At 39.5% G+C, this 24,843-nt stretch overlaps 1 protein-coding gene across 1 annotated transcript in view; it reads right to left on the bottom strand.

The window, feature by feature from the left end:
• Positions 1-24,843, bottom strand: part of rngtt (RNA guanylyltransferase and 5'-phosphatase) — a 102,967-nt gene that overhangs the window by 71,548 nt on the left and 6,576 nt on the right. The window contains exons 5-9 of the mRNA XM_074685864.1: positions 24,037-24,112; positions 22,511-22,763; positions 19,815-19,924; positions 18,667-18,768; positions 3,607-3,742 (exon numbers count right to left, since the gene is read on the bottom strand). Coding sequence (XP_074541965.1) covers positions 3,607-3,742; positions 18,667-18,768; positions 19,815-19,924; positions 22,511-22,763; positions 24,037-24,112 — 677 coding nt within the window. The remainder of the gene's footprint in view (positions 1-3,606; positions 3,743-18,666; positions 18,769-19,814; positions 19,925-22,510; positions 22,764-24,036; positions 24,113-24,843) is intronic.

The following is a 24,843-nucleotide window of genomic DNA, read 5'->3' as shown; positions in this document are numbered from 1 at the left end:
ATTCCCTAAGGGATGAATGTTCAGGGAGCATATGTATGACTGCAGCAAAGAAGGGGAGGGAGGGAAGGAGGAATTGGGGAGGTGGGTGTGATGAGCATGTCTGCTTGTGTCTTGGGGAAAAAAAAGGACAGGAAGCAGAAATAGCACTGCACATCTATTATGCAAAAGCTTCAATTTAGGAGAACGGTGCAGTGGTGGTATGGGATACCTTAAGACATATGATTAGTTATCAAAGAAATGTTACACAACCCAGGGATGCAGTGACAGGGATGATGAGCAAGCAGACGTCACAACCACCAAACTAATGTAGAGTCCTATCACTGATGTTTTATAGAGAGGAAATGTAGAGCGAAGCAAAATGCTGGGAGAACTATATATAATCCCTTTTTCTCCTCATAAAATATTCAAATGACTAACCCTGCTCTTCTGCTATAGCACTCTAGAGAAAAAGATGGCTAGTAGGAAGCTGCTTAAAGATCCAGCTAATACCCAAAGACGGATCTTTGGGAGGTGTGGCTACTGTAAATGTTCTAATTAATTTTCCTGCACTAAGGGTAAAACTCATCACTGTAACATTTCTGTTTTTCATTTCCATCACATCAAAGCCTCAGACGGGATTTCCTCTTTGTTGCTGTGCCGAATATCTTTAGCTGTTTTCCCAATTTTCATTATCTGATTATACTTTACTCACAATTATACCAGGTCTGTGAATGTTGAGTCAACAGAAAAATAAAAAGTTATTACTCTGATTTATCAGCACCAGAAATACTTCTTCAATTAACAGATCATTTCTAAACCTAAAAGCAAGACAATTTGTGTTTGGTAAATATTTTTTTTCCTGGAATAATGTTACATGGAAATAAATCTTCAAATGTATGTGCAGTAGAGCTGAGTATGTAGGTTGCACCCATTAAAAATTTGCCAAATTTCCTCTGTCAGTGCCAAACAGGTTAATCCGCAGTTGACTCTTGTTCGGTGGTTTGGATGATTGATGTCCGGCAGTTTAACAATTTATTAATTTAAAACACAGTAATGTCTGCTGACATATTGTGTTCTACAACACAAATTTAAAAAAGCACAGATGGCACATGGTATCTCGTAGCATGGTACAGTCTAGCAGTGATCTGATCTACAACCGCAGTTCCAAAATACTTCTGAAACTTCTTCAGTAAAATGTTGAAGAAACTGAAAAAAAAAGAAACTGAAAAATGCAGTTTCTACCAGTTTTAAATATCATGCCAGCAGCAAGTTCCAAAACAAATGAGGAAAAAACAGAGAAAACACAGGGAATTGTGCATTGCTTCAGGACACACCAGGAGGAGAATCATCCAACTAATTTGCAACAGGTTGGTAATATGAAATGGAACAAAAAGAGCAAACCAGAGAGGCTCAGAAGGAAAGATTGGGCAGATGTTTACCACTTTGTGAGAGAGGCTGCATGAGCAAAAAAAAAAATTACAATTTCAAAATAATGCTCCTCATGAACAAGTGAAAAAACATGATTTCATTTTTGGAGTCAGAGAATCTGGAAAAACCTCTATACAAAAGGGACAAGACCAAAAACTAATGCTGTCTCAGACAGCTAAGCATTCAAGTCAAAGCTCTGTAGTGGACATCACCACATGGGCTCACAATCACATCAAAAAACCACTGTCTGTGAGGGAATAATTCTTTTTTTTGCTTTGAGTGGTCAAAAGACCTAAGGAAGTGCTTTGTAAAGTAAAATCCATTTATCATGTATCAAATTTTGGCTGCTTTATAATAGTTTCCTTGCCTTTAGACTGAGTCAGAATAAAAAATTTGGTTTAAACCTCTGGCAAAATAGTTGCTTCAAAACATCTTTGGTAACAGCGGTTCCACAATTGTCACAATCAGTGTTTCACAGCTGGCATCAGCAGTAGTGATTTGTGCCATTTTGTTGTAATTCCTCAACAAGAAATGAGTTGAATTTTAGATCCCTTGAGCCACAAATGATTGTGTTTCTAATCTGGCAGGAAAATGGAACTTGAAAATCAACACTCACTTGCCAAGTTTGGCAAAGAGCACAGGGGAGAGGATAGGAGCCATGCACTGCTCTTCAGGAGTGCTGGGGAAAGAAATGATGTCATTCCAGGAGGCTGCCATCATTATGCATCTGGTGTATTGAACCATTGCACAGACAGGAAGCTGGGAAGGAATACATTTCTGGGTCCAAGGGAAGCCGCCAGGAATTCAATCTACATTCAGCATTCATTGCGCATGTAAAGCTAATTAAAAACAGTACTAGAAAACAGCATGTAAAGACAAGCACAGAGCCTTTGGGCGAAAGATGAAACATATCAGACAACACAGCTGGGCTTGGAGAGAGGGCTCCTTACCATAAACAGCCTCTCTGAACTGACAGCCAGGAGCATCAACAGATGAACAAACCCACGTCAAAACAAACCGGGCAGCAATCTAAACATACATCTGCACCGCTCCTTCAAAGAAGCACTAAATACGCCGCAATTAGATATCCTGTCTCAGTGAGGAGAATAAATTCACAGAATTACTCCGCAACTGTTGAGCCAGGAAGAAGACTATTCAACATAAAGCATCCTCCATCCATAAAAACAAGACCAGGCGCAAAACAACAACAAGCACCACCAGCAACTTATCTTTCGTTTCCAGTAATGGCACAGCAGTCACAAAGCGTGCCAGACACTTACAATCAAACCTCAGCTGACCATGCAGTAATTTCCTTGCTTTTGCTTTCAGTCAGGCAGTGTGATAATGACTCAGACTTGTGCACCTGCTACTGGGATAAACTGGGACCTGTGTGACATGAACCGCACAAACATGCCAATAAAAGTCTGAGCCCGGTATTACAGGGCGAGGATAAGTCAAGGACCCCGCTGCCACCCCTGGGAGAACACTGGTGAGCGTTACAACAGGAAACAGAAAAGTGAAGCCACAACAGAAATAAACTGTCAAACATTTCATCAGCTGTTCCTGCAGGGCTAAGACGATGATGTTCCTCACAGTCACCTTTGACAGCCTCTCCTGTCAAACTAAGACTTGCAGGTAGGTTTTTTTCCACCTAAGGTTTGGCAGTGAATGTCAATTATCTGCAAGACTGGGAAGCACAGGCAGGGTGGGAAATCTACATCGTTGGAGTTGGAAACAAGGAATACAGACATGGGAGAAACAGGTCCCCCATTGGTTTTTCTGGAAACAACAAGAAAATCCAGCATGGTAAATTACTAGGGGTGGGTGAAAAAAATGAAAATCGATAAATCAGGATTTTTTGTTTGACAATATCAAAATCGATATTCTCTGTCAAAAAATCATTTTGTTTTTTTCAAATTCAAATTCTTCATTTCAGTCTTTGTTTATAAACTGGAAAGAAGAATATGGTTCCTAATATAGTCTGTAGAAATGATCATCATCATTTAACTTTTTCACATGGTCCAGTGAAAAAAAAAAACTAAAAATCGCAAAAAACGTAAATATCGAAGAATCGCAATTGAATTCCAATCGGCACCCCAAAAACTGTAATAGAACCGAATCGCAAGAATAGCATATCAGCCCTATACATTACATAACAATCCAAAAATAAGACAAATAGCAGGAAGAATAATGACTCACCCCATCCAGAAGTGTATTTGACAAGTGGACTTGTGGATCCTTCCGGAAAGGAAACTCAAGGTTCTCTATGTGGAAGACTGTGTTGTCCCTGTCGATCATGAAGACCTCATTTTTACCGTTGATTAACATCATGTACCTGGGGATGAAGAAGACGAACAGTTAGGGAGCTGTCAGATCAAGCCAGAAATTAAACTTTGTGTGTGGAATACTTGGCTCTGATTGGTCAAAACCTATCACATTTGCAATTGTTTCTCAATTATAAAGACAATACCAAAGACAAATTTGATCACATATCAAATCAATTTATGGTAAGGAGTTCCAGCATATTTTACCTCTGCCGGTTGACACTGTGGCAAAAATGCATGGCTAAACAAAATTGTGTGTGTCTTAATGTAATGAGTTGATCCCCAAGTTCCCAATTGCCATATAGGAACGTGAACCATAAGCGACAATATCAACAATGCTAAAAGCTGTGACATTTGTACCATTTAAGTTTAAAGGTGTGTCAAGTTGAAAGCCCAGAGTAGGAGATCAGAATATCAGAAATGTTATAAATATTTCTGCAGTTGTCCTGTTCAACACTAATTAATGATTGTTACTTGGTCAAAAAATTAAGATCAAAACTTAAATGTTAATCACCCCAAAAGGACACCATAAGAATTAGTGACCATAGAAGTGTTACCAACCACAATCCAAAGGGTCTCACAATTAAAGCTGTGTACAAAACTGTTCTTTTAAACTTATGGACTGATCTTAATCAATATTTGCTTCAATGTGTTACAACTTCAAATTCATATCAGAATCTCTTCATCTGCTCATAATGCTGATTAATTTTACTAGTTTTGAATTAAGCTATGACAAAAGGAAGGCTGATGAGGAAGGACTTTAAGGACACCATATGAACTAAAAACTAGAAAAATAATTCACTACGAGGGGCCGTTTGCATGACAATGGTTTTAGGGTGAAACGCAAGTTTTGTTGCGTTTCAGCTGATCTAAAATGCAAACTTTTGAAAAGGGTCTCCAGAGTGGGATTTTTCTGTAACGCTCCGGACACCATTGCGGTGTAAACAGTAAGCATTTTCAGTGGAAATGCTGACGTCACACTCCACCTCGCACGTGTGCATTCAACAGGACAACAATACCATTGTTACAATTGTTGCGATCTACCGTGTTGTGCTTGTGCTGCTCAATCTGCTGTAACTGCTGACTGTCTTTCAACAAACTGTGCATCTGTTGCTCCACTTTTTAACTTGGCATTCCCCAATACACCAGATGACCGGCTCAACTCTACTTCGGTGGAGATCTCCCAAAAAGCGGCTTCTGGACAAGACAGTTATAGCACCATCTAAAGGCCTGGCATGCTTACTACAGCGTTTTCAGTCCATCAGCGTTTCCATGTAAACGCAGATTTTTTTCACTGCGTTTTCACAGCGTTTTAGTGTTTTCAGATGAAACGTTGTCGTGTAAAGGGGGCCTAAGATCCCTGAATCCCTGTAAACTTTGGCACACATCAATGTAGTTTTTTTTTTTCAACACACTGAATATTTAAGAGCAATTACGCAAACAGTCAAACTGAAAAGAGATTTGGAAGTTTACTGTGTTTTTCTACAATGCAATAGTAGCTTCTGACAAAGCAGAAACAGCAGGAGATGAAGAAAAGTGACCAGTGTAGAAAAGTGTCACACCCTAACTGGCCACTCAATGCTTGTTCTGAAAGAGAGTCAATCCCCATAGACTCACATGATAAAATGCTGAAACTTTATGGCTCATTAAGTAACTCTGAGAAATACATTAACTCTTAATTCTATGCATAAATGCTTATACAGACCAATGGATGTAAACAACAAATACAGTACATATGGTGTGAGCTGTAAATGCATGATTTTCAAATCATCATGTGAAACTGCTTCAACATACAGAACATTTTCTTTCCAGTCACAGCACTCAAGGTTGTTTTCATTGGAACAATTAAGACCCCTGTGGTAGTTTATTAATACGTTAAGCGTCACACTGCTTATTTTACATTCCTCCAGACAAATAGTGTTGCCTTTAAGTTTTATTTAATTAGTTTATTTCCAGCTTTTAATATGGCTATAATACTTTGAAACTGAACAGCTTGGGGCAAAGAGAAACAACACTGGAGATTTGGGATCCACTCAGCACTACAAAATATGACTGCTTTTACCTCTAATGTGCGAACTAGTTGTGCTCACTTCTAATAAAGGAACAAGGTGTAGGCATGGGATCTTTAATGGAGTCTGAGGAAAGCAAGATCACCAAAGAGAATTGCTAATTGCTGCATATTATCAAAGCAGCCACTTCTCCTTTTATCTTGTGTGGTGTCTGAGACATAACAGAAAACCTTTTTAAACAGTGCAACTACTTAGTATGGAAATATACAAATCACAACAAGCAACTTCTACCTCTGATGAGCACATCAGTGGCACTTTTAAATTTAAACAAGTATTAACATAAGTCCACAAAAAGTCCTCCAACTCTGAATAAAATGCTCCCAACAATAACTGCTTTTCTGTTTCAATGTTCTTTTCCCAGAGTCCCTTGCTGCCTTGCACCAACACAAAAAGCTTTTACTTGTAGAAGATTACTCTATCTTCCACCAACATACATCACCAAGGGTAAGGTGGTTTGTTTACATGAGCAAAAAAGCTTTACTAATCCTTGGCCAGCCTCTGCAGGTGTAAAAAAGGCTTAAATAAAAAAAAACACCGAAGTCCATTTCCCAGCCCTAACATACATCTCAGCAGTACGAATGGATGAAGCACTGCATGGACCGTAGTAACTGAGGATGTGCAGTCTACTTAATAAACATCTTTACCCTTGTTTGCCCAGAATTTCAAGTGGTTTAAACTAATTATTCATGTTTTTATCAGTGAAGAAAAAATTATGGTCAAATGTAGCATCTCAGTAGCAATCCAGCCATCTGTCACTGGCTGTGAGTGTTGACTGCAATGAAGCTATAATGCTTATCTACATAGAAGTAAACGAGCCCAGATGACAAATGGCATCTTGCTACACAGTTTGCCAGTAATCATCTAGAAAATGTTGTTAAAGCTGTATGTCGTCTGTATCTGATAAACTGAAATATAACTACTCAACCGGAGCAATCAATCAATTTTTATCTATACAGCACCATTTACACGGCATTTATCACTCTGTGTTGCTCAGAAAGGGAAATGTTAAATTGATAGTATGCAGTTTCATGTGATTTAACGCAGCTATCTCCTGCTCTTCTGTCTTTTTACTTTTGGCAAGTGTCCACTATAACTACAAAACAAATGCCAGAAATTATTTCCTGCAAGGAAAAAAAGACAGAATCTTTTTCTTAATTAGCCAACTGATACAGTTTCTTGCTCTCCCAGGAAAATTGAACCCGACCATGGATACTAAGAAACAGCATTCAGAAATGCCTGATTTTGGCACTGATAATCGCAATTTGAACCATGGACTTTAAACAGGCAAATAAACTACTCACAGTGCCTTTATTAGTCCAAGTACATTGAGTGAAGACTCCAGTTTCTCACTCTGAGCCTTTAAACCACTAAGTGCAGTGTTTACCTAGAACAAACCCGTGGACGACTCGCTGAAGGATGGTGGTGCTAGCTATGTAAGCTTTAGTCATCTTCTCTCAAACCTTCTTTTACAGTGTTTTCTTACTGTTAGACTGTTAAGCTGGTTGGGATTTGAATTTCCACTAAAATTATTGAAATGAGTAGCTTTGGAACCTACCTTTAACAGGGCTGGGACAATATGCTATTCTTGCAATTCAATTCTGTTACAATTTTTTGCGTGCCAATATGATATGAATTGCTGTTCTTCGATATTTCTGGTTTTTGTGATTTTAGTTTGCTATTTAAACACCGGATCATGTGAAAAAGTGATGATGATGTCTACAGACAACATAAGGAGCCATATTTTCCCATAAAATGCACATCATGTAAGACAGAGAGAAACATTTCACCCTCTGCAGGAGAGAAGTGGTAACTTTTTTCCAATCCAGTTTATAAACAAAGAGCGAAATGAATAGTAACAAAAATTTAAAAAATATTTTTTTTTTTTTGACAAAAAAATCTTGATTTTGATATCGTCAAACAAAATATCCTGGTATATAAATCTTCCATTTTTTTTCTCCCACCCATAACCCTAAACACTCAAAAACCTCTTAAGTCTAACAAATGTTGTCTGGTAACACAAGAAAATAATCAGGTGCTTTGGAAAGTCTTCTAAAACAGCACTTCATGTGTTTTTTGATTGTGCCAAACGTGGGTGGTGTATTGGATTCAGTTTCTTTCATGTCAACATTACTGCTTGCCTTTCTCCTTCACCAGTCTTTGAATATTGAATAAATTGACCAACCGACAAAATTAGGGATATGACACCTGATTTGGGGTTTTTGGTCATTATTCTACCTCATACATATGAACCAGTCACAGCAGTGCCGTCACGCAGTCTAAAAACACACTCTCTTTCTCCCTTGGTTTCATGCTTAATAATTACAAGTTGGAGCCCTGGATCCATGTTCTTGCTGTAATGGGATAAGACTGGATTACAGTGTGGGGGCCACGATGTAACTTTTCCTACTTAGACTTTTCAAATTGCCTACTCGTCTTAGTACAAGTAAAATTTAGTTGGACCCAAAGAGAAACTCCACAGACAGGATATTAGTGGAAAATTACTTTTTCACCCATGAACAAGCTCTGGTGGGAGATTTATTCATTTCAGAGCAGAGACTGTTGGGCTGTTAAAATAGCTGTCAAAATGGTCTGACTTACAGCATGGGTCATGATATGAGTATTTCACTTGTATTAATTTGACTCCACTCTGCCTGTGAATTCAGCTCAAAGGTTTAACAGGCTGCTGGAGCACGACCCTTACATGTCACCTTTTAGACTTATATCTGTCTGGTACCTCTATTTCTGCTCGGTAGAGGGTGGAGGCAGAGAAATGTGTGGACCAATCTTCTCCGGGAGTTGTTTCTGTTTCTGTTAAATTTCTCATTCCGCATGAGCTGATCTGTTTAAACATAAACACCCCATCTGGACAGTCGTCATCTAAATCATTTGAAGCCAAATTGCAGATTAAAGCAATCAGCTCTCTCTGCACGGGCTGATTCATTTTGGAAAAATGAGCTCAATTTAAGCATATGGTGTAATGTTTGATCTAACTGGGGCTTAATTAAAGTATGCAAAATAACTTGTTTGTATGAGGTCAGACTGTTGATTTGTTCTCACTTTTGGATCATACTTTAAAGAGTCCAAACATTTCCAGTTTAACAAATGGAGATGAAATGAGGCGTCTGTGTACAAATGTCACTGTCATCTCTTTGTTTGCCAAAGTTAAATGGAAAAATAAACAGGCATGCTGACAAAACATTATAGTCCTAAAGACTATCCAGGACAGCACAAAAGAAAGCAAAAGCTTTCACACCAAATGCTTGTTGTTTGATCAACAGAGCCAGTGGATCACCAAGTTGGCAAACACAATAGGAAATTCAAATTGAGCGGCAAATAAATCCAACAGAATCCCTGATCCTTCCTGCTGTTGGTTCTGACAGGGGAGCTAAAAAGGATGGACCACGCCCAAAATCACAGACTCCTTTGTTTCCTCAGTGTGATCCTCCAGAGTTTCCATCAACTGTTACAACACAGAGACTTCACTGACTTTATCCAACTGCCGTGTTAACACTGTGAATTTAAGGGATGCAATTATAACATGATTTTCAAAACATACTAATTTTAATTATATGTGTTTGGATAGAGTGGCTGTAAGTACAATACGACTAGTGCCTTATGTGTCAACTGTGAGCAACATGAAACACTAAGCCGACATCTTTTATCAAGCTGCAAATTAAGTGAATAAAAGTGAATTGTCTGACAGCCTGAGTCTAAACCCCAAGATAGCCTTTTAATTAACATAAAGCTCAATAAGCTCTTCATCCTTACATCTTAAGTCTGATTCTTTGGCTGGTTCTGCTTCAAAATAACTTCAAAACAACATATTAGTTTGATTTCTACACTTCCATTCAACCTTTTGATTTAATTGGCCAGAGCTTTTCTCTTTGTTAAGTCCTCATGCTCTTTGTAAAGAGCAGCACGCTGAGTTCACCTTGCAAAGAAAAAAAAGGAAACTAAACAAACCAGAGACCTAAGTTCATTCCAATCAAACTGGTGGCTTCATTATGTGCCTCTGATGTACCTAATTATACCTCCACAGGCTGCCTGCTGCTCCTTAACACAATGCCAAGTCACAAATGAAACAACGTGAACCCATGTCCTAATGAGCAACAGCAGCGTTGCTATGTCCGCCAAGGTTACCAGCAAGTATCTTAATCAATGCCACAAACAAAGGGACAAGTTAATTTGTAGCTATAACACACAGAGAGCGTGTACCACAAGGCCGAAACTTTGAAGCTTTTAAACTCTGGGATGATGTCGTTTGAAGGGATGACCAGCTTTTGGAAGAATATAAGACAGAGATGGATTTGAGATGAATGACACCCTCACTGAAAGAGCAATACACTCCTTATACCTGCTGAGACTCTCCAGCAGTAACACAAAGGGATCAGGCGTAATAAATATGCCATCAGTACCAGCTGGTTCAAAGCGCTGACAAGCTGTCAGAACTGGTGTGCGCTCACAAATTTATACCAGCTGATGTTCACTCAGGAAGAACCAGAAGTGTTGGACTAAAAGTGAAACAGTTTCCTCTTGTAAAGTAAAGAGAGAAGGTTGTATTTGTTTGTAGTTGTATTTCTGCTTAAGGAAACTTTCACACATTTCTGCTGTAGCGGACTCAAGTCTTTGTTTGACCACCAAAGGTACAATCCAACCATTCCTAACCAACAAAACAGTAGAGGGACCATGCTAATTTTCAAGTTTTCACTACATTTTCTTCCTATAATCCACCTTGAAATCTCGCCTCAGTTGGGATCAGAATAATCCTGTTTTTAAGGATCAAAAAATTCCAAATCCTACTGAAAGGTTTTGAACACACACTGGAGGTTTGATCCAGATGAAAACTAGGATTGGATTACGAGATCTAATCAGATTTCAAAATCCTTCTTTCCTTTTTTAAAAACCCATTTTTCAAAATTTAATCAGATAACTTGAATCCAAACAGATTACCTTTGAACAACTGACCCTTGGAGATTACCACTAGATTGAAATAAACAGAAAGATTCTGAAACAATTACTATTCAATTTTTGCTCTTCAGGTTATAAGTTAATTCTTTTTTTTATGTTTTCCATTCTTAAAACTGTACATAAAGTTGTTTAAGCCAAGGTGTACCGCACATTTTATGTTCTATGTGTTTTATATGTCTCTGTTTTTGTTTCAATGTTAAATGAAAAAAAGGACTAAATAAAAAAGTATTTAAAAAAAAAAAAAACTGTACATAAAGACTCACTTTAAAGTTTCAAAGAGAAATACGGCACCTCATGCGAGACAGTGAAAGTAACAGCACTCTTAACAACATGCACTCAGTTCAGACACTCTGAGGCATAGTATGGTGAAAAATAACTATCAAGTCCTGAGGAAAACACTTCTTTAGGTTACAAACCCGACAGCACATTTTTTTCCAAAATGGCTCTGAATGCAGTTGTTACTCAGATTGAATCAGGGTGGATTTGGGAACCATCAACTTCACTAAAACCTCCTGTCTTCAATAAACGAACTCTTGTACCTCCAGGAATAATGCGTAGGTAGACATCGCAGCCTTTCCGTTTGCACGTGATGGCTTCAAAAAGGGGCTTTTGTTTTGAAGGGGGAGCGGGAGGCGAGACATATAACCTAATTATCCCCATTATACTCAAGTGTCTCAGGGAGACAGACCGTGGAAAGAGGTAATCATAATCCTCAGCACACTCTTCACTTAAAAGAGACCAGTAAAGAGCTCAGAGAGCTGACTTTGACCCTCTCCTCCCCCTCATGTCATGACAGGAGAGAGCAACAAAAAAGTCCTGAGACAGAAATCAGGGTCATGGAAATCGTGTGGAAACTTCAGGGAAATTTTTAAAAAAGTGGGAGGAGAAGAAAAAAAGTGAGTGGGAGAGTTATAGCTGCTCTTACATTTGGGATTCATCGTGCATTACAGAAACCAAAAGAAGACTGCACTCAAGAAGAAAAGCCTGAATGTCGGAGTCCTGTCAAATCCCACACAATCAAAAAGTAGAAGTATGTTTTCTTTAATCTGAGGAAAAAGTCTTAAGAGGATCAAACAGAGAAGATCTTTCAACCAGAGGGGACACAACAGGTTGGCTCTGAGCAGGAGTTGTCCTCCTGCTGTCTAATTGGCCGGTTAGCCGTGGCTAACACTGTCCAGCACGTTCAGAAGAAAGCACAGGGAGATCATTAGTGCTGTGAAACTCCCAGTGATCCCCTCTTTTATCAGCCTCACTGTCTTTGTTCCTCCCTCCCTCTGAAGTCACACACTCCACCTTTTTATGAATAATCAGGAAATATTCAACCTGATGTTCTCTTTCATTCCTACGAGTGTGCGACCCTGCCCACTCCTCCTTTTTGTCTGCCTCTTTGTGCTGTGCTGGGTGCAGTGAGCCTTGGGTTTTAGACTTATTCCTGAGCCCCGTTCCCCCCTGGAGCACTTTAGCCCTAATGAGGCACAGGCGGCCATTGTGTGGGCTTAGTCAGTCTGGTCCTGGGGCATGGCTGAGAGCAGCTGAGCTCCAGGGGAGGTCTTAGATCAGATCCTACAGCTTTACACATCATTAGTGGTGCATCAGACTGGCAGGACTGGTCCTTTTACGCAGACAGATCTAGTTGAATAATTATAAAGAAAAAGGTAAAGAGCTAAATGATGACAGTGGACTTCTAATATAAAGTAGATTCTGCAAAGTAAGTTTTAAGCAAAATACAGGGCAGCAGAAATTGGAAAACAACATTGATATTTCATTCATTTAAAGTTTTTTAATTTGTTCTTCCGCCAAATTAAAAGTCACTGTATTGGAAAAAAACCCATTCCTAATGGTTGGGTTGCAAAGTGACAAATTTGCAAATCAGCAAAACAGACAGAAATTTAAACTCAGACCACTCCGAAAGAAAGAAGCCCATAGTCATCACAACATTTTCAGAGTAGTCTGAGTGTATTTTTTGTCTAAATACTTTCATAACTAAACCCAAGCTTAAAGAGTCTGCATGTTAACACCGGCTACATTTACATGCAGTCAATATTCCGGTTAAGGTCAATAATCAGGTTTCTGAAACATTGGGAATAATATCCCTTTCACATGCGTGAGCAAACAGGGTTATTTCTGTTAACATAGTATTCTGATCAAAACAGCAATGTACGGACAACATCTCGACGCATGGAGAACTTCATGGCGCAATGGACATCGCTTCTTCTTCCTAGATCCATAGCAACAGCAGCAACAACAAAATAGCAGGGTGGACTTCCTGTACTAAAAAGAACAGAACGTGCGCAGAAAACAAACTAAAGTTCCTTTTGATGGGGATATCCCGAAAGGCCTATACATATATGATATAAGACCAAAATATTGGGGTTGGAAAAGAAGTAACCCAGGGGTGATTTTCAGGTTTTCTGAAGCCAGAATATGAGCATAGTCCAGTTTTTTAAAAAGCGTTACTGGTGTTTACATGGCTGTGCACATCTGGGTCATTGCTAATATTCTGTTTATGAAAGGGTTACTAACTGCATGTTAACATAGCCGCTGTCAAATTGATTCAGTGAATGTGACCAACACCTGCAGAGCTAGCACCGTCAGCCTCTGAACATCATGGTCATGGGTTATGACATCAAAAAATGGTTGTATCTTAAATATATGAATCCAGGAGTTAAAAATGCAGGGAATCACCTAAGACTAATCTATTGCCTGAAGAAAAACTAGTTTAACAGACCAAGTCATGATAATCCCATTGTCCCAACTTCAACAGAAGGTGATGATGACCCCAGGAGGTACAAGTACAACAGCCCAGATTATGAGCACCATGCAGCTGTGGGGATCAAAACCAGGCCCCGTCTATTTGTTTTTTATGAAGAGCATTCATGCTGAACTTATCTTTGCTAGTAACACCTCAGAAGATAGCGCTACAGAAGATCAATAAAGCTACAGGTTCATTTAACATACATAAATTTGAAAAAATATATCATATTTGAATATCTTATGTCATTTTGTATGCATAGCTTATGGGATCTCAATGTGATTTGAAACCTTTTGTGTTATTTTTCATGGACTTGACATGACCGATAGTGTGTAGCTCAGAAGCTACATGTATGATGAGTGCGATTTCATCTGATTTATTGTACTCTATTTATCTTTTCTCTGCTTAGTTCTCACAGGTTGGCCAGGGAATAAAGTACCCCGTTTTCTAATCAATATCTTGTGACTCTTGCAGTTATTGGAGGGAACTATACTGTGGATCTTTTCTTAAAATTTCCAAGACTGGATATGATCCCTCTTTTTAAATCAGTGACTGGTGAAGTGTTTGGGGACAGAAGACGGCTTCAAGGGGGAAAATTGAGAAAGCCTTTCTAAAGTCCAATTTCTCTAATAAAGTCCAAGTTGAGCGCTGCTGTTTGTCTGAAGTCCTGAGGGTATAATTGGACTCTTTCTCCTTCTTTTCATCTTAGTGGCTCAAATCAACCGAGCCCTGACAGAAGGCTTCACAACAAGACTCAGAGTTTGTTTCCCTTTTGGCAGATCAGCTGATTTTGCTGTCCTTTCCTAAGCCCATCAGGAGGCACGGTTTTGGCGGATGGCAGGCCGTGATGTTACTGTTAAACTGGCGTGTGTCTCAGGGGAGCTGCACTAAAATGTGGAGGTAGAAGGAAAAGAATCACTACTTTGTCACAGTGTTGTTTACAATTTTGCTGTTTATTTGTCAGACATGTCGGTGCTTAACTGGGCTATTTGAGACAGAGAAGATGTCTGTCAAGGAGACAGATGCTGAAAGAACACATTAACCTTTTCCTGCCAAAAGCTTCTTTCACAGTGTGAAAAAGTGACTCATTAAACAGTCAGATGCATTAGAATGGAAATACTTATCTTCACTGGAAAGCAGGTGAGAGTTAGAGTACACAATACACAGGTGAGAACTGCTGGCAGTATGCAGGGACAATCTTTCCAGGCCACCTTGAAGAGACAAGCTACCCATTAAAAATCCATTTCAAGTCTTATAAAACGCCGCCGGCAAGAAAGAAGCATGTTCCATAAGAAATTCTCTGCATTTGTAAAGCAACGCATAGAAAAAACGAGAAATGAGATCCCACTGTGACACTGCAACCAGATAATCTTTATGAAAATGTACAAAACTTCAGAACACATTAATTGTGTATGATGCATATCAAGTCCTCCAAATACCATCAGCTTTACGGAATCCTTGCTTTTCATAAAAAAGAGATTTCAAGATGAAATGAATCCAAGGATTGGGGATAAAAAAACTTTTAAAACCAACTGATCCCCTGAAGAGCCATTTTTTCCCCTTTATACGTCATCAAACTCTGCCAGTTGAATTTTAATCACAACTTTCCCTTCACCAACACGTCTCTGATCATCATTTCTTTTGAGCAAATCCTTGTGTGAATTCAATTTCACACAAAAGCCAAACTCATATGGGAGATGTGGGTTTTTACAGGGTGAATTTAACAGCACAGTGGTTCAGGAGGAGCACAGGTGACGCAGCTATGAAAAAAAAAAAGCTGTGATCCATTTCTCAGTTCAGCAGAATAGAGTAATTTGAGACCAGCTGCATCAGGACAGGCTGTCCCTGGCAGACAGAATCAAGCCCTTTGCTCTTTGCTGCGCCTGACTATACATGGGAGCTTTTCACTGAATGAGAGTACAACCTGATTACCCGCATTCAGAACACGGCAACGCCGGCTACAATGTGAGAATGTCCTCTAAAGAATGCTGCATCTAGCCTTTCAGTGAATTTTCATAGCCTTTGTCAGCCATATTCTGTACGCCGAGTCAACTTCTCCAGGAGAATAATAATGAAGACAACAATTCTGCTGGATCAGATAGAGCTGTGAGGCTGGAAGCATGACCCAAAAAATGAACACAAAGACAATACAAACTCTACAGCATCACACATTTGCCAGGTAGATATGCTGATGTTGAGATTTTATGATGTTTGTACACAGCAAGAAACAAGAAACCTGGAAAAAAAGGAATCGTAGGATTTCTATATGGAGTAAGCAAAAAATACCTTGAAACTAAGAACTAGTGAATTCTGCAGCCACAGAGAAAGACATAAATGCATTCTGTGCCGTTGGACTTTAATTTGGTCAAGTTTCACTGCATAGATATAATTTTCCCACTTTCTTGCCCAAATTGACTGAAGGTCTTCTATACCAGGGGTGGCCAACCTGCGGCTCGTGAGCCGCATGTGGTTCTTTGCCTTTCGGTGTGCGGCCCTTGATCCATTAATAAAAATATATATAAAGTTATGAGTAGCGGTGTACCGATCAATCTAAAATATTGATATACTGATGCCAATACTGATTTGATACTTAAGTTTCAGTTTCTCTTCTCTAGTACAAATCTAAACACACAAACACAATAAATCTCGCTTTGAAAATTGGAAATGTATTGATTTTCAATTTATGTGATTTCATTTATGTGTGAGAGGAAGTGTGTTCATAAGACCCCTTGTGTAACGTGGCTCTTTGTGGTACCACGGTCATTTTTGTGGCTCTTGGTCTCTGACTGGTTGGCCACCCCTGATCATTACTGAACCCCAAGTAACAAAAGAAAAAAAGGATGAATCTGAACGGGGTTCAGTCATGATTTTACTACTCGTATTCAGGTACGAAAATAGTATAATACAATAAGAGTATAATATGATTTACATGATTTTATAAGATACAGTTTTATACAATTTGGTATCATACAGGATCGGAAAAGTCATGATACACAACTATGTGATAGAACAAGAAAACAACATAATTTAGTGTTATATGATTCAGTACAATAGAGCAGATTGCAGTTTGTATGTTATGATACACTACAAGAAAAAAAGTCAAAATCAAGCCCAATTCATCCAAACTCTGGTGGGGTTGACCCGGTGCAGCTGTATAACTACTTATTTATTTTCTAAAATGAAATATGTCAATAAGAGGGTCGAACATTTGGTATACGTGCAAAGGAAGTACTCAGACTAATTGCGGGCAGCTGTTTATTAAACATATTACTTGTTTAACCAACCACAGATTCTAGTATTGGTAGCCCAGAGAGTTGACGTATAATTGCATGGTCAACTTAAAGCACACAACTGTGGATTCGCACCAGGAGACAGGCAGGAGAGGGAGTGTTGCATCTTCACAGAGAGAGCGCTGGTGTTTTTTTTCCAGCTCTCTGTCCGCTATATACGGAATGAGCTTGTCTGTGTGTAAATGTGTGCACGCGTTTGTGTGTTTGCGAACGCGCTGTGGTGGAACTTTGCCGTGCGCAAAACAGCACGAGGAGAAATGTGAACGTGACGATGTACAAATGACACCCCGTCATGTAAATTAGATGAATAAAATAAGGCTATTTAGTCTGCTAAATTAAAAAATAACAAGTTTAGACCTGATTTATGAGCAAGGTAACTCTAAATCAATCCAGCTGTGATCTGGTGCTGTATGGAAAATGAAATTAACTCGACTTCCAGGGGGCAGGTGCCTCCATATCATGGTAGGGGAAACACTGAAGTGGCACTGCTGATACAGTATATGAAATGACAAGGTTCGATGTTATACAATCAGAGTACACCTGATTGTTTCCACAGGGGAGTGTGTCTTTTGTGACAGAAGTGTTAATACAGCAGTCCAAAACATTTTAACCCACAGCCAGATTTTTCAAGCTCTATTATTTCTGGTGCTTTGTTTTTTTTCCAAAATATCTGAAGTGTTTGTGATAATGTTTGAACTGAGTACAGATGCAAGCTGTTCACTCATACGCACACCCACGATCAGCTCTTTTTCTCTGGATTTGCTGATGTTGTTTTGATCATTAACATTAAGATTGTACAGTGTCAGCACATAAGGTAAGTCTCAGGTCTGTGTTTTGTTTGTCTCACACCTCCTCAGCTTTGTATTTCACAGTTTTGATGGAAAACATCATATTCCCGACACAGAACATATCCTGCAGTTGTGTGATGACTCATAGCCAGCACACCCTGTGCATCCCTGCCTGCATCTCTCTCCTGACTGAAGGAAGTCTCCACAAATAGCTAGAGGGAAACCAGAGTGAAGGACGGAGCTCGAGGCAGAAGAGGAGCAGCTCAGTTTCATTTCCCAAGAAACTTCAGAGCAAAACTTTTTTTAACAACACTTTAAAAAAAGCATTTGCAGTCTGTCACACAAATCTGTGGCATCTTGGTCTGGAGCCAAATCTGCACTCCGCCAGTCGCACTCTTAACAGGAAATTACAGCACGGGTTTCAGAATTAAATATTCAGAAGCATACTGCACATTTACAGCAGAGAGAGACATCAGAGAGGTTCATAGCAGACTGCAGGAATACTAAAATTCTTCTACACTGCTCGACACCAGCTTCAGCTAATAGAGCAATAAAACCAGAGAAATTAACAAATGCAGATGTAAAATGTGAGAGGAAGGGAAAAGAGCATCTTTAATTCTTATTCTACGTTGGACACAGCCATGATTTCATTTTGTGGTAGTCGAACATTCTGATGTTTTGCTGTTTTACATGCTTCACATTCTTGTCAGTTTGGCTTTCACCTTTGTCAAGCACATTGGTCTGCTTCAGTGGTTTTCAAATGAGCCTTGTATATAAACCTAATTGACCGATTGATTCCACAATTACACGTATCCCCACCTCTACAGTGACCACTCACAGTGATCTCAGTCTCCTCTAAAAGACCAGAAAGGTAAATCAACCCCGCTGATGCTCCAAGATAAAGACACGTCACACATCAATCTGAGTACACACCAACTGCTTAAGGAGACAAATCCATAAGAGGGGAAGCCAATCTGTCCACTCAGACACAAAGAGGCGTGCCTGTACCGACACACGAGGCTAAAGAGTCATTCATTTTAACAGAAAACCCATGAGATTTAGACCCACCGTGTTCCGTCGGCCTTCCAGCTGACTTTGTAAGGATTCTTCTCCAGGAAACGGAGGTTTTGTCGGTCCATGGACACAGGCTGAGCACCAGGAAACCCAGACCTGGAAAGTAATAAACACACACTTTTACAAACTGGAATTTGTTCATTTCATCACACCGTGTTTTTACTTTCTGAGACATGTGCATAAGCTTTGGTCTGCTTAGATAGTGAGCAGTTTAGGGTCTGTAATTATGTTCCAAACTCTGGAGACTCAAAAAATGGAGGGCATTACAGTAAAAAGTTATTTAGGTCATATTGTTTATTTTATACATTTCTGCATCAATCTCAGGGAATATTAAGTGTTTTTCCTTCGGTGTGAGAATAAAAACCTATAACTTTTAAAATACCTGAGTGAGATGTTCCAAAAGTCTGGAAAAATATCAAATCACACCTGTCTAGACCTGACTGTTCAGCTCATTTGAGACCTCGGACATGATGACACAGAGGTAATAATAGCTCACAGGCTTTGTTCACACGTAGCCAGCTATTTCCAAAAACATATATCCCCCCAGTTCGTTTTAAAAAATACTTTCATCCACATGCACCAAGCAAATTAGCTGGTGAGTGTGGCTCAAAGCATGCCAAACCCATGTTTGGCAGCATTTCTCAGACATGAAACCTGTGCCATCCAATCAGGATGAACTCCAGTCATTTAGCTGTGGCATTTGAGAACCAAAAACTCTGTAATATAATATAATATAAACAATAATATTAGAAAAGCTTTTCAATGGGCCTAAAAGAAATGTTTCATGAAATAATGTAAATGCTAACTTTAAATGGGTTTGTCTGGTATCTTTTTACAGTCATGTTGATGGATTAAAACTGTCACACTTGTAAAAAAAAACATCTTTGGAGAATAGTGAGTACAGCAGCAGGGAGTGTTCCTTTGCCTGTGACAATAGACAGCAGCTGCATACTCCTCCAGAGCAGAAAATCTATTCCTGACTCTGCTGCCTGTCTCAAAGTGTCAAGCTCTCAAAATAAAAAAAAGGCGGTTCTACAACAAATGAGTCACTTCTAACACAGTGCAGTGCTCCCACCTTCTGCGTAAACAGACACACACAGCGTCCCACAGGGGGACGAGGCGAGTAAGGGGAAGGATCTCACCTGTCCCACTCGGCCATATTCTGACACAGTCTTTGGATATCTCCGAGTTTGGGTTGTGAGGTGAGCTGTGTGACGCCTCTCACTGTGATGCCTTCAAGGAATACTGCACCCTGGGAGGAAAAAGATGGAAAACAGACGCTTCAGTTGAGAGAAAAACACTCCTTCCCTCCTACTCATAAACAAAGGCACACAAAATGCTGCTTGTAATTTTTTAGCCCTTGTCTGATTTATGAATCCCTGTGTGCAGACAACAGGTAGGGAAGTCTCACATTAATTCTTTCTTTCACCTTTTCTCTTAGAAATCATTTTTATGTCAGTTTTTCAGAGATCCATTTTATAACCCAACTCCCTGAAAAACAGCCACCACAGACGCCTCATTCCTCTCTCTTCCTCTCCTCACCCGACACTCCTGTTCCTCTGCAGAAAGCCTCCCCTGAGTCAAACTGAAGACATCTGTAACACTTCTATTCCAAGAATAAAAGCTCCATGTTCTTTCACTTCATTTCATAACCTTACTTATTGCTCTCATTGTGTGACCTTTTCCTTCCTCCATCTCTACTGATGAGCAGTGACTGGAAAAAAAGTGATAATCGACATCTTTTAGAGGAGAGACAGATGCAATATTTTTGCAAACAAATCATGGATAGCTGCATGGATGTGAGAATCAAGATCACTGGGATTTAAATGTTTTCCTTGACCATCCAATCTAGAAGCTCCTCAGTGTATTCATCAGAAAAGCTACAAAACTGGTTGAAAAAATAATAATAAAAGCTTTGACTTTCCTTTTTTTATTTTAGTAGTTGGCCATAACATCTAAGAGTTGTCTTCTCAGTCATTCTGTCAACATTATACTGGAGGTTAAAGCTTCTACTAAACAAAACCAGAATTATGGCTGTGAATTTGGAAATGCTGGAAGTGTTTGAGCAGTATTAACGCTAAAGACTGACTCATACTTCTGCATCAATCCGTATAGTGTCAAACGACTGATGTTGAGGGTTAAGTTGTCATGCTTCTTTGCAAACCTAGCTAACATTTCTTCTTCTTCTTGCTTGTTATTTAGCTGTTAGCAGATATACTTTAGCACTATGATGACAATACTCTAAAGAGCTACAAGTACTTCCCCAAATATTACCGTATTAGGATGTCTTGGGAGCAGCACCTTTGAGGACCAAGATCAGCGTTTCTTTTACAGTTTGCATCTTTCAGACGCTTTCTGGACGCATGATCTTCAAATATTACACTCCGTAATACCATATTTTTTGTCTGCCTGAAAGTTGTTTTACGTAACTGCTACATTGACCATCATTATTTAAAATTAGAATCATGACTTCTCCTCAGTTGTCTTTTCACTCGCCCAACTTTTGGTCCAATTTGAACTTCTGATCACTTTGCCTCTCCTTTTCTCATCTCCTGTCCATATCTCCTCTCACTGCATCTGCTGTGACTGACAGATCAGTGCAGCTGCCCTAAGGTCTCTGGCTTTACAAAAAGCTAGCGCTCTCTGCCGTTGGGGTTGTGTAGCAACTTTCAGCATGTGTCAATGGTTAGACCCTGATTAAGAGAAGGTGCCCTCTTTTTTCAGGCTATAAAAAAAAAAATACCTTGCCTCACATTCTAGTCAATACGGTACTGGGGTACTACACATTCATATGTTGAATAAATCCCTATAAAAGACAGAAGCTCAAACAAAATGTCTCAGAACGACTGGAACAAAGGTTTTCTAAAACACCAGTGTGAGAAAAAGGGATTTTTTTTTAGCTGTAACTCATAAATATATATTACAAAGATACCAAGGGGGTGAGATAAAACCAGCACAAAATCAGAGATTACCTCATCTTGATGTTAGCAAGGCAACTTAAAGTACAGTCTAAAGCTTTTGTAAAGTGTCCTGAGATAACATTTGTTGATAATTGGCTCTTTAAAAATAAAAATGAACTGACTGTTGATTCATTAGGTTAATTTTCAAGGGAATCAGTCAAATAATGTCTGGATTCAGCACCTTTATGTTAACATTTTAAGATTTCTATCCTCTTCTAGTGCCGTCATCTTAATTATCTTTATTTGGCGGTGTTATTTTTACTTTGGAACTTTATTGGCCAAACTACTAATCCAGAAATCGAGACAATAATAATTTGATCAGTAATTGAAAGATAAGCCCTTGGAGGCTAAGTAGCATGGACTCTTAAGAATTCACTTCTTGTACTCATAAAGATGCGATTTGAACAAATATTTATGTATTAAAAACAATGTTTGGATAAGTTCGTGTTATTCTTTTCTGTTTTATTGCCTCTTCTCTCACCACCCGACTGTTGATTATTCCATTTAAGCTTCTGCTTTATTTTCTCCAGTCGAAAACTCTGGGTGAGAGCATCAGCTCAGCGTAAACACAAGCCTCATTATAAGCAACCTGAGATGATTGGATTCTTCTGATTACACTAAATGGAGCTGACAAGAGCTTCGAATAAAGCCATGGAGGCAGCTTCTATCAAATCTATTAAATTATACCTCAGCAAGAAGGAGTGTGGAGACTGACATGTTGTGTTGTCAGAGTCAGGACATCAAATGAACCAAGTCGTTACAAACAGAAGTCTCCTCACTCAGAGAAGCTTCCCTGTAGGGATCCACATCCTGCAGAGAGACAGCTCAGACATTTTCCACTTAACAGTCCATTTTCTGCAGCTTCCAGGAATCCTCACCAGCTTCAGTTTCTCCTTCTTTCGTCTTCCGGGCGCCGACCCCGAGGAGCTGGGGCCCGACTCCTGCCCGATGGCGTTTCCGTCATCATCCACTTCCCCACCGTCCTCATCGTCAAAGCACCACTCCGGGAGCTCAGGGGCAGGGGGTGTGTCCTCCTCGTCACCATAACGACGGAAAAGCTCTTTGAGGTAGTCGCCCTTATAGATCCCAGGGGCCCGAGCCTGGCTGAAAGCAGCTACAGCTGCCTCCACGCTGATAAGAGACAGAGAGCTCAGACATTCAGCAGCTTTTAAAGACCTAACTTTAATATGTCTAAGTTCTGTCTTAGCTTATCACACATTTTTTCTGCTTGTTTGATGTTTAGAACAGGACAAGTTTGTTCATTTATCAAACAACCAAGAATTATTCAACAAATGTGTCAATCAAGTCCAGATTTCAGTGTATTCTTAGCAACATTTTCCAATATTTGATCATTTCAAGTTGAGAGTTTGCTTTTTCCTTGGTGCTGCATTTGAAAAATAATGAAATTAGTCCATAGCCAGTGTTGGAATTATACATACAGAATCAAATAAGATGAGGAATCTCCATAAAAATACTGACTGACTAAATACTAACAACACAAAAGATAAGAATCAAAACATCGGTCTCAAGAAGCTCAACAGAGAGACAGAGATCTGACTGATTCTGCCCCTACTGTTGGTAAAAACAGTTGTTGAAAATCTTTTCCTATGTTTATGATTGAATGTTTCAACTAAAAAAAAAATTAGAGTGACAAAGTGAATGAGATGAAACAAAATTTAAGAAATGGCCTCGCCTCAGGCTCTGAGAAATATCAGTTTAATGATGTGTTATTTCAAAAATCAAGAGTATTTCTTAACAAAAGTCCTGTAACCAAGTCCTACCCATAAAACACTCTAGGTTTATCTGAAGGTATGAAAATAGAAGCATGAAAAATGCAACCACGATGACGATTTCACTGTAAATCCTCCTGCAGCACATGAAACTGGACTGAAGGGCTGTAAACGCTCTCAGAATATTCATTAGCCAGGAAGCAGTGGGTGGAGGGAGGGTTTTTATCCAGCCGGCGTGTCTGCAGCTTCCAGGGATTCTGCTCTGTCAGACTGCTGCTCCACCTCTGACTAAAGACTCGTCCTCCTCTGATCAGCTGGCATGAATTATTGAACTGCTCTGTCATGAGGTGATTAAGTAGAGCACAGCTAGGGAATTTGTGACGTCTGGGCCCAATGGCCAATCAAGGCCTGCGGCCTATTTTCATTTGGTTCTCATATTTCATCGTACTATGTTGTTTGCAGGTCAGAATAGTCTAAATATGAAAAAGAAATCCTGATAAAATCCAGAAACCATATCCTGCCATATAAAAATCCTGACATGTTTCCCTCATATCACCCTCTCGAGGAGAACATTTTCCTTAATCAGAAGCTGAGTTTGCTGATATGTCTGCAGCACGTAACACTGCAGAAAACTGACCATGTTGGGAAACACTGGTCTAGATCATCACTCTTACCTCCAGTCCATCTTCTCCACCAGGTACGCACATATCAGAAAGCCTGTCCGGTTGAAGCCATGTGTGCAGTGAACACCTACAGGAAAAAAAAGGCACAAAACTATTAATCTGTTGTACATTTGCATTTAAATTGAATATGAGACAGCTATAACACTAATGGAGGTTGTCCGAGACATTATGCCACAAGTCATATCAGCAATTTATCTTTACATATGTATCAATGTTCTGTGCCTTCAAACCAACAATGAAATGTAGCATAACCTGACAACGCTGCAGATTTAACAAGATCTTATCTGATGTGCTGACAGAGATAGCATCACTCTTCTTTGAGATGCACCGAGGCTGAGCCCATTCTTTGAGCAGGAACATCAAGTCACAATCTCAAAAGATGCACAGGCAGACCCTAAGGGGGGTCCTGCTTTCACACACACATTTGATATCAGGATAAAACCTGCTGTCTTGCACACACACACACGCCTACACAAAAAGAATCATGACTTTTATTTTGAAGGAAGTTTGCTTTTTGGTATCTAGTCCCCTTTGAAGTTTTGTCATGTTAAAACGTAACTGATATGCCTATAGACATGCCTATAGACAAGCATTCCTATCCAAGTTCACTTAATGGTGTGAATAACGCAAAATAAGTAGATTTCTCCAACAGCAAAGGAAGTCTGCCCGGCAACAGCAGGACTAATAAAGACCAACTTAAGCAAGAGTCTAATTTGGACACATGCACCACAGGGACAACAAAGCCCAATCACCAGCTGGCTAAAGACAACATTCACATGTTCTGCTCTGATATTGGAG

Source organism: Halichoeres trimaculatus, unplaced genomic scaffold (assembly GCF_033239565.1).
Source record: "Halichoeres trimaculatus isolate MK-OKI-2021-1 unplaced genomic scaffold, fHalTri1.1 fHalTri1_scaffold_13, whole genome shotgun sequence".
Taxonomy (NCBI): Eukaryota; Metazoa; Chordata; class Actinopteri; order Labriformes; family Labridae; genus Halichoeres; species Halichoeres trimaculatus.
This window is presented reverse-complemented; position numbering and strand designations above follow the sequence as displayed.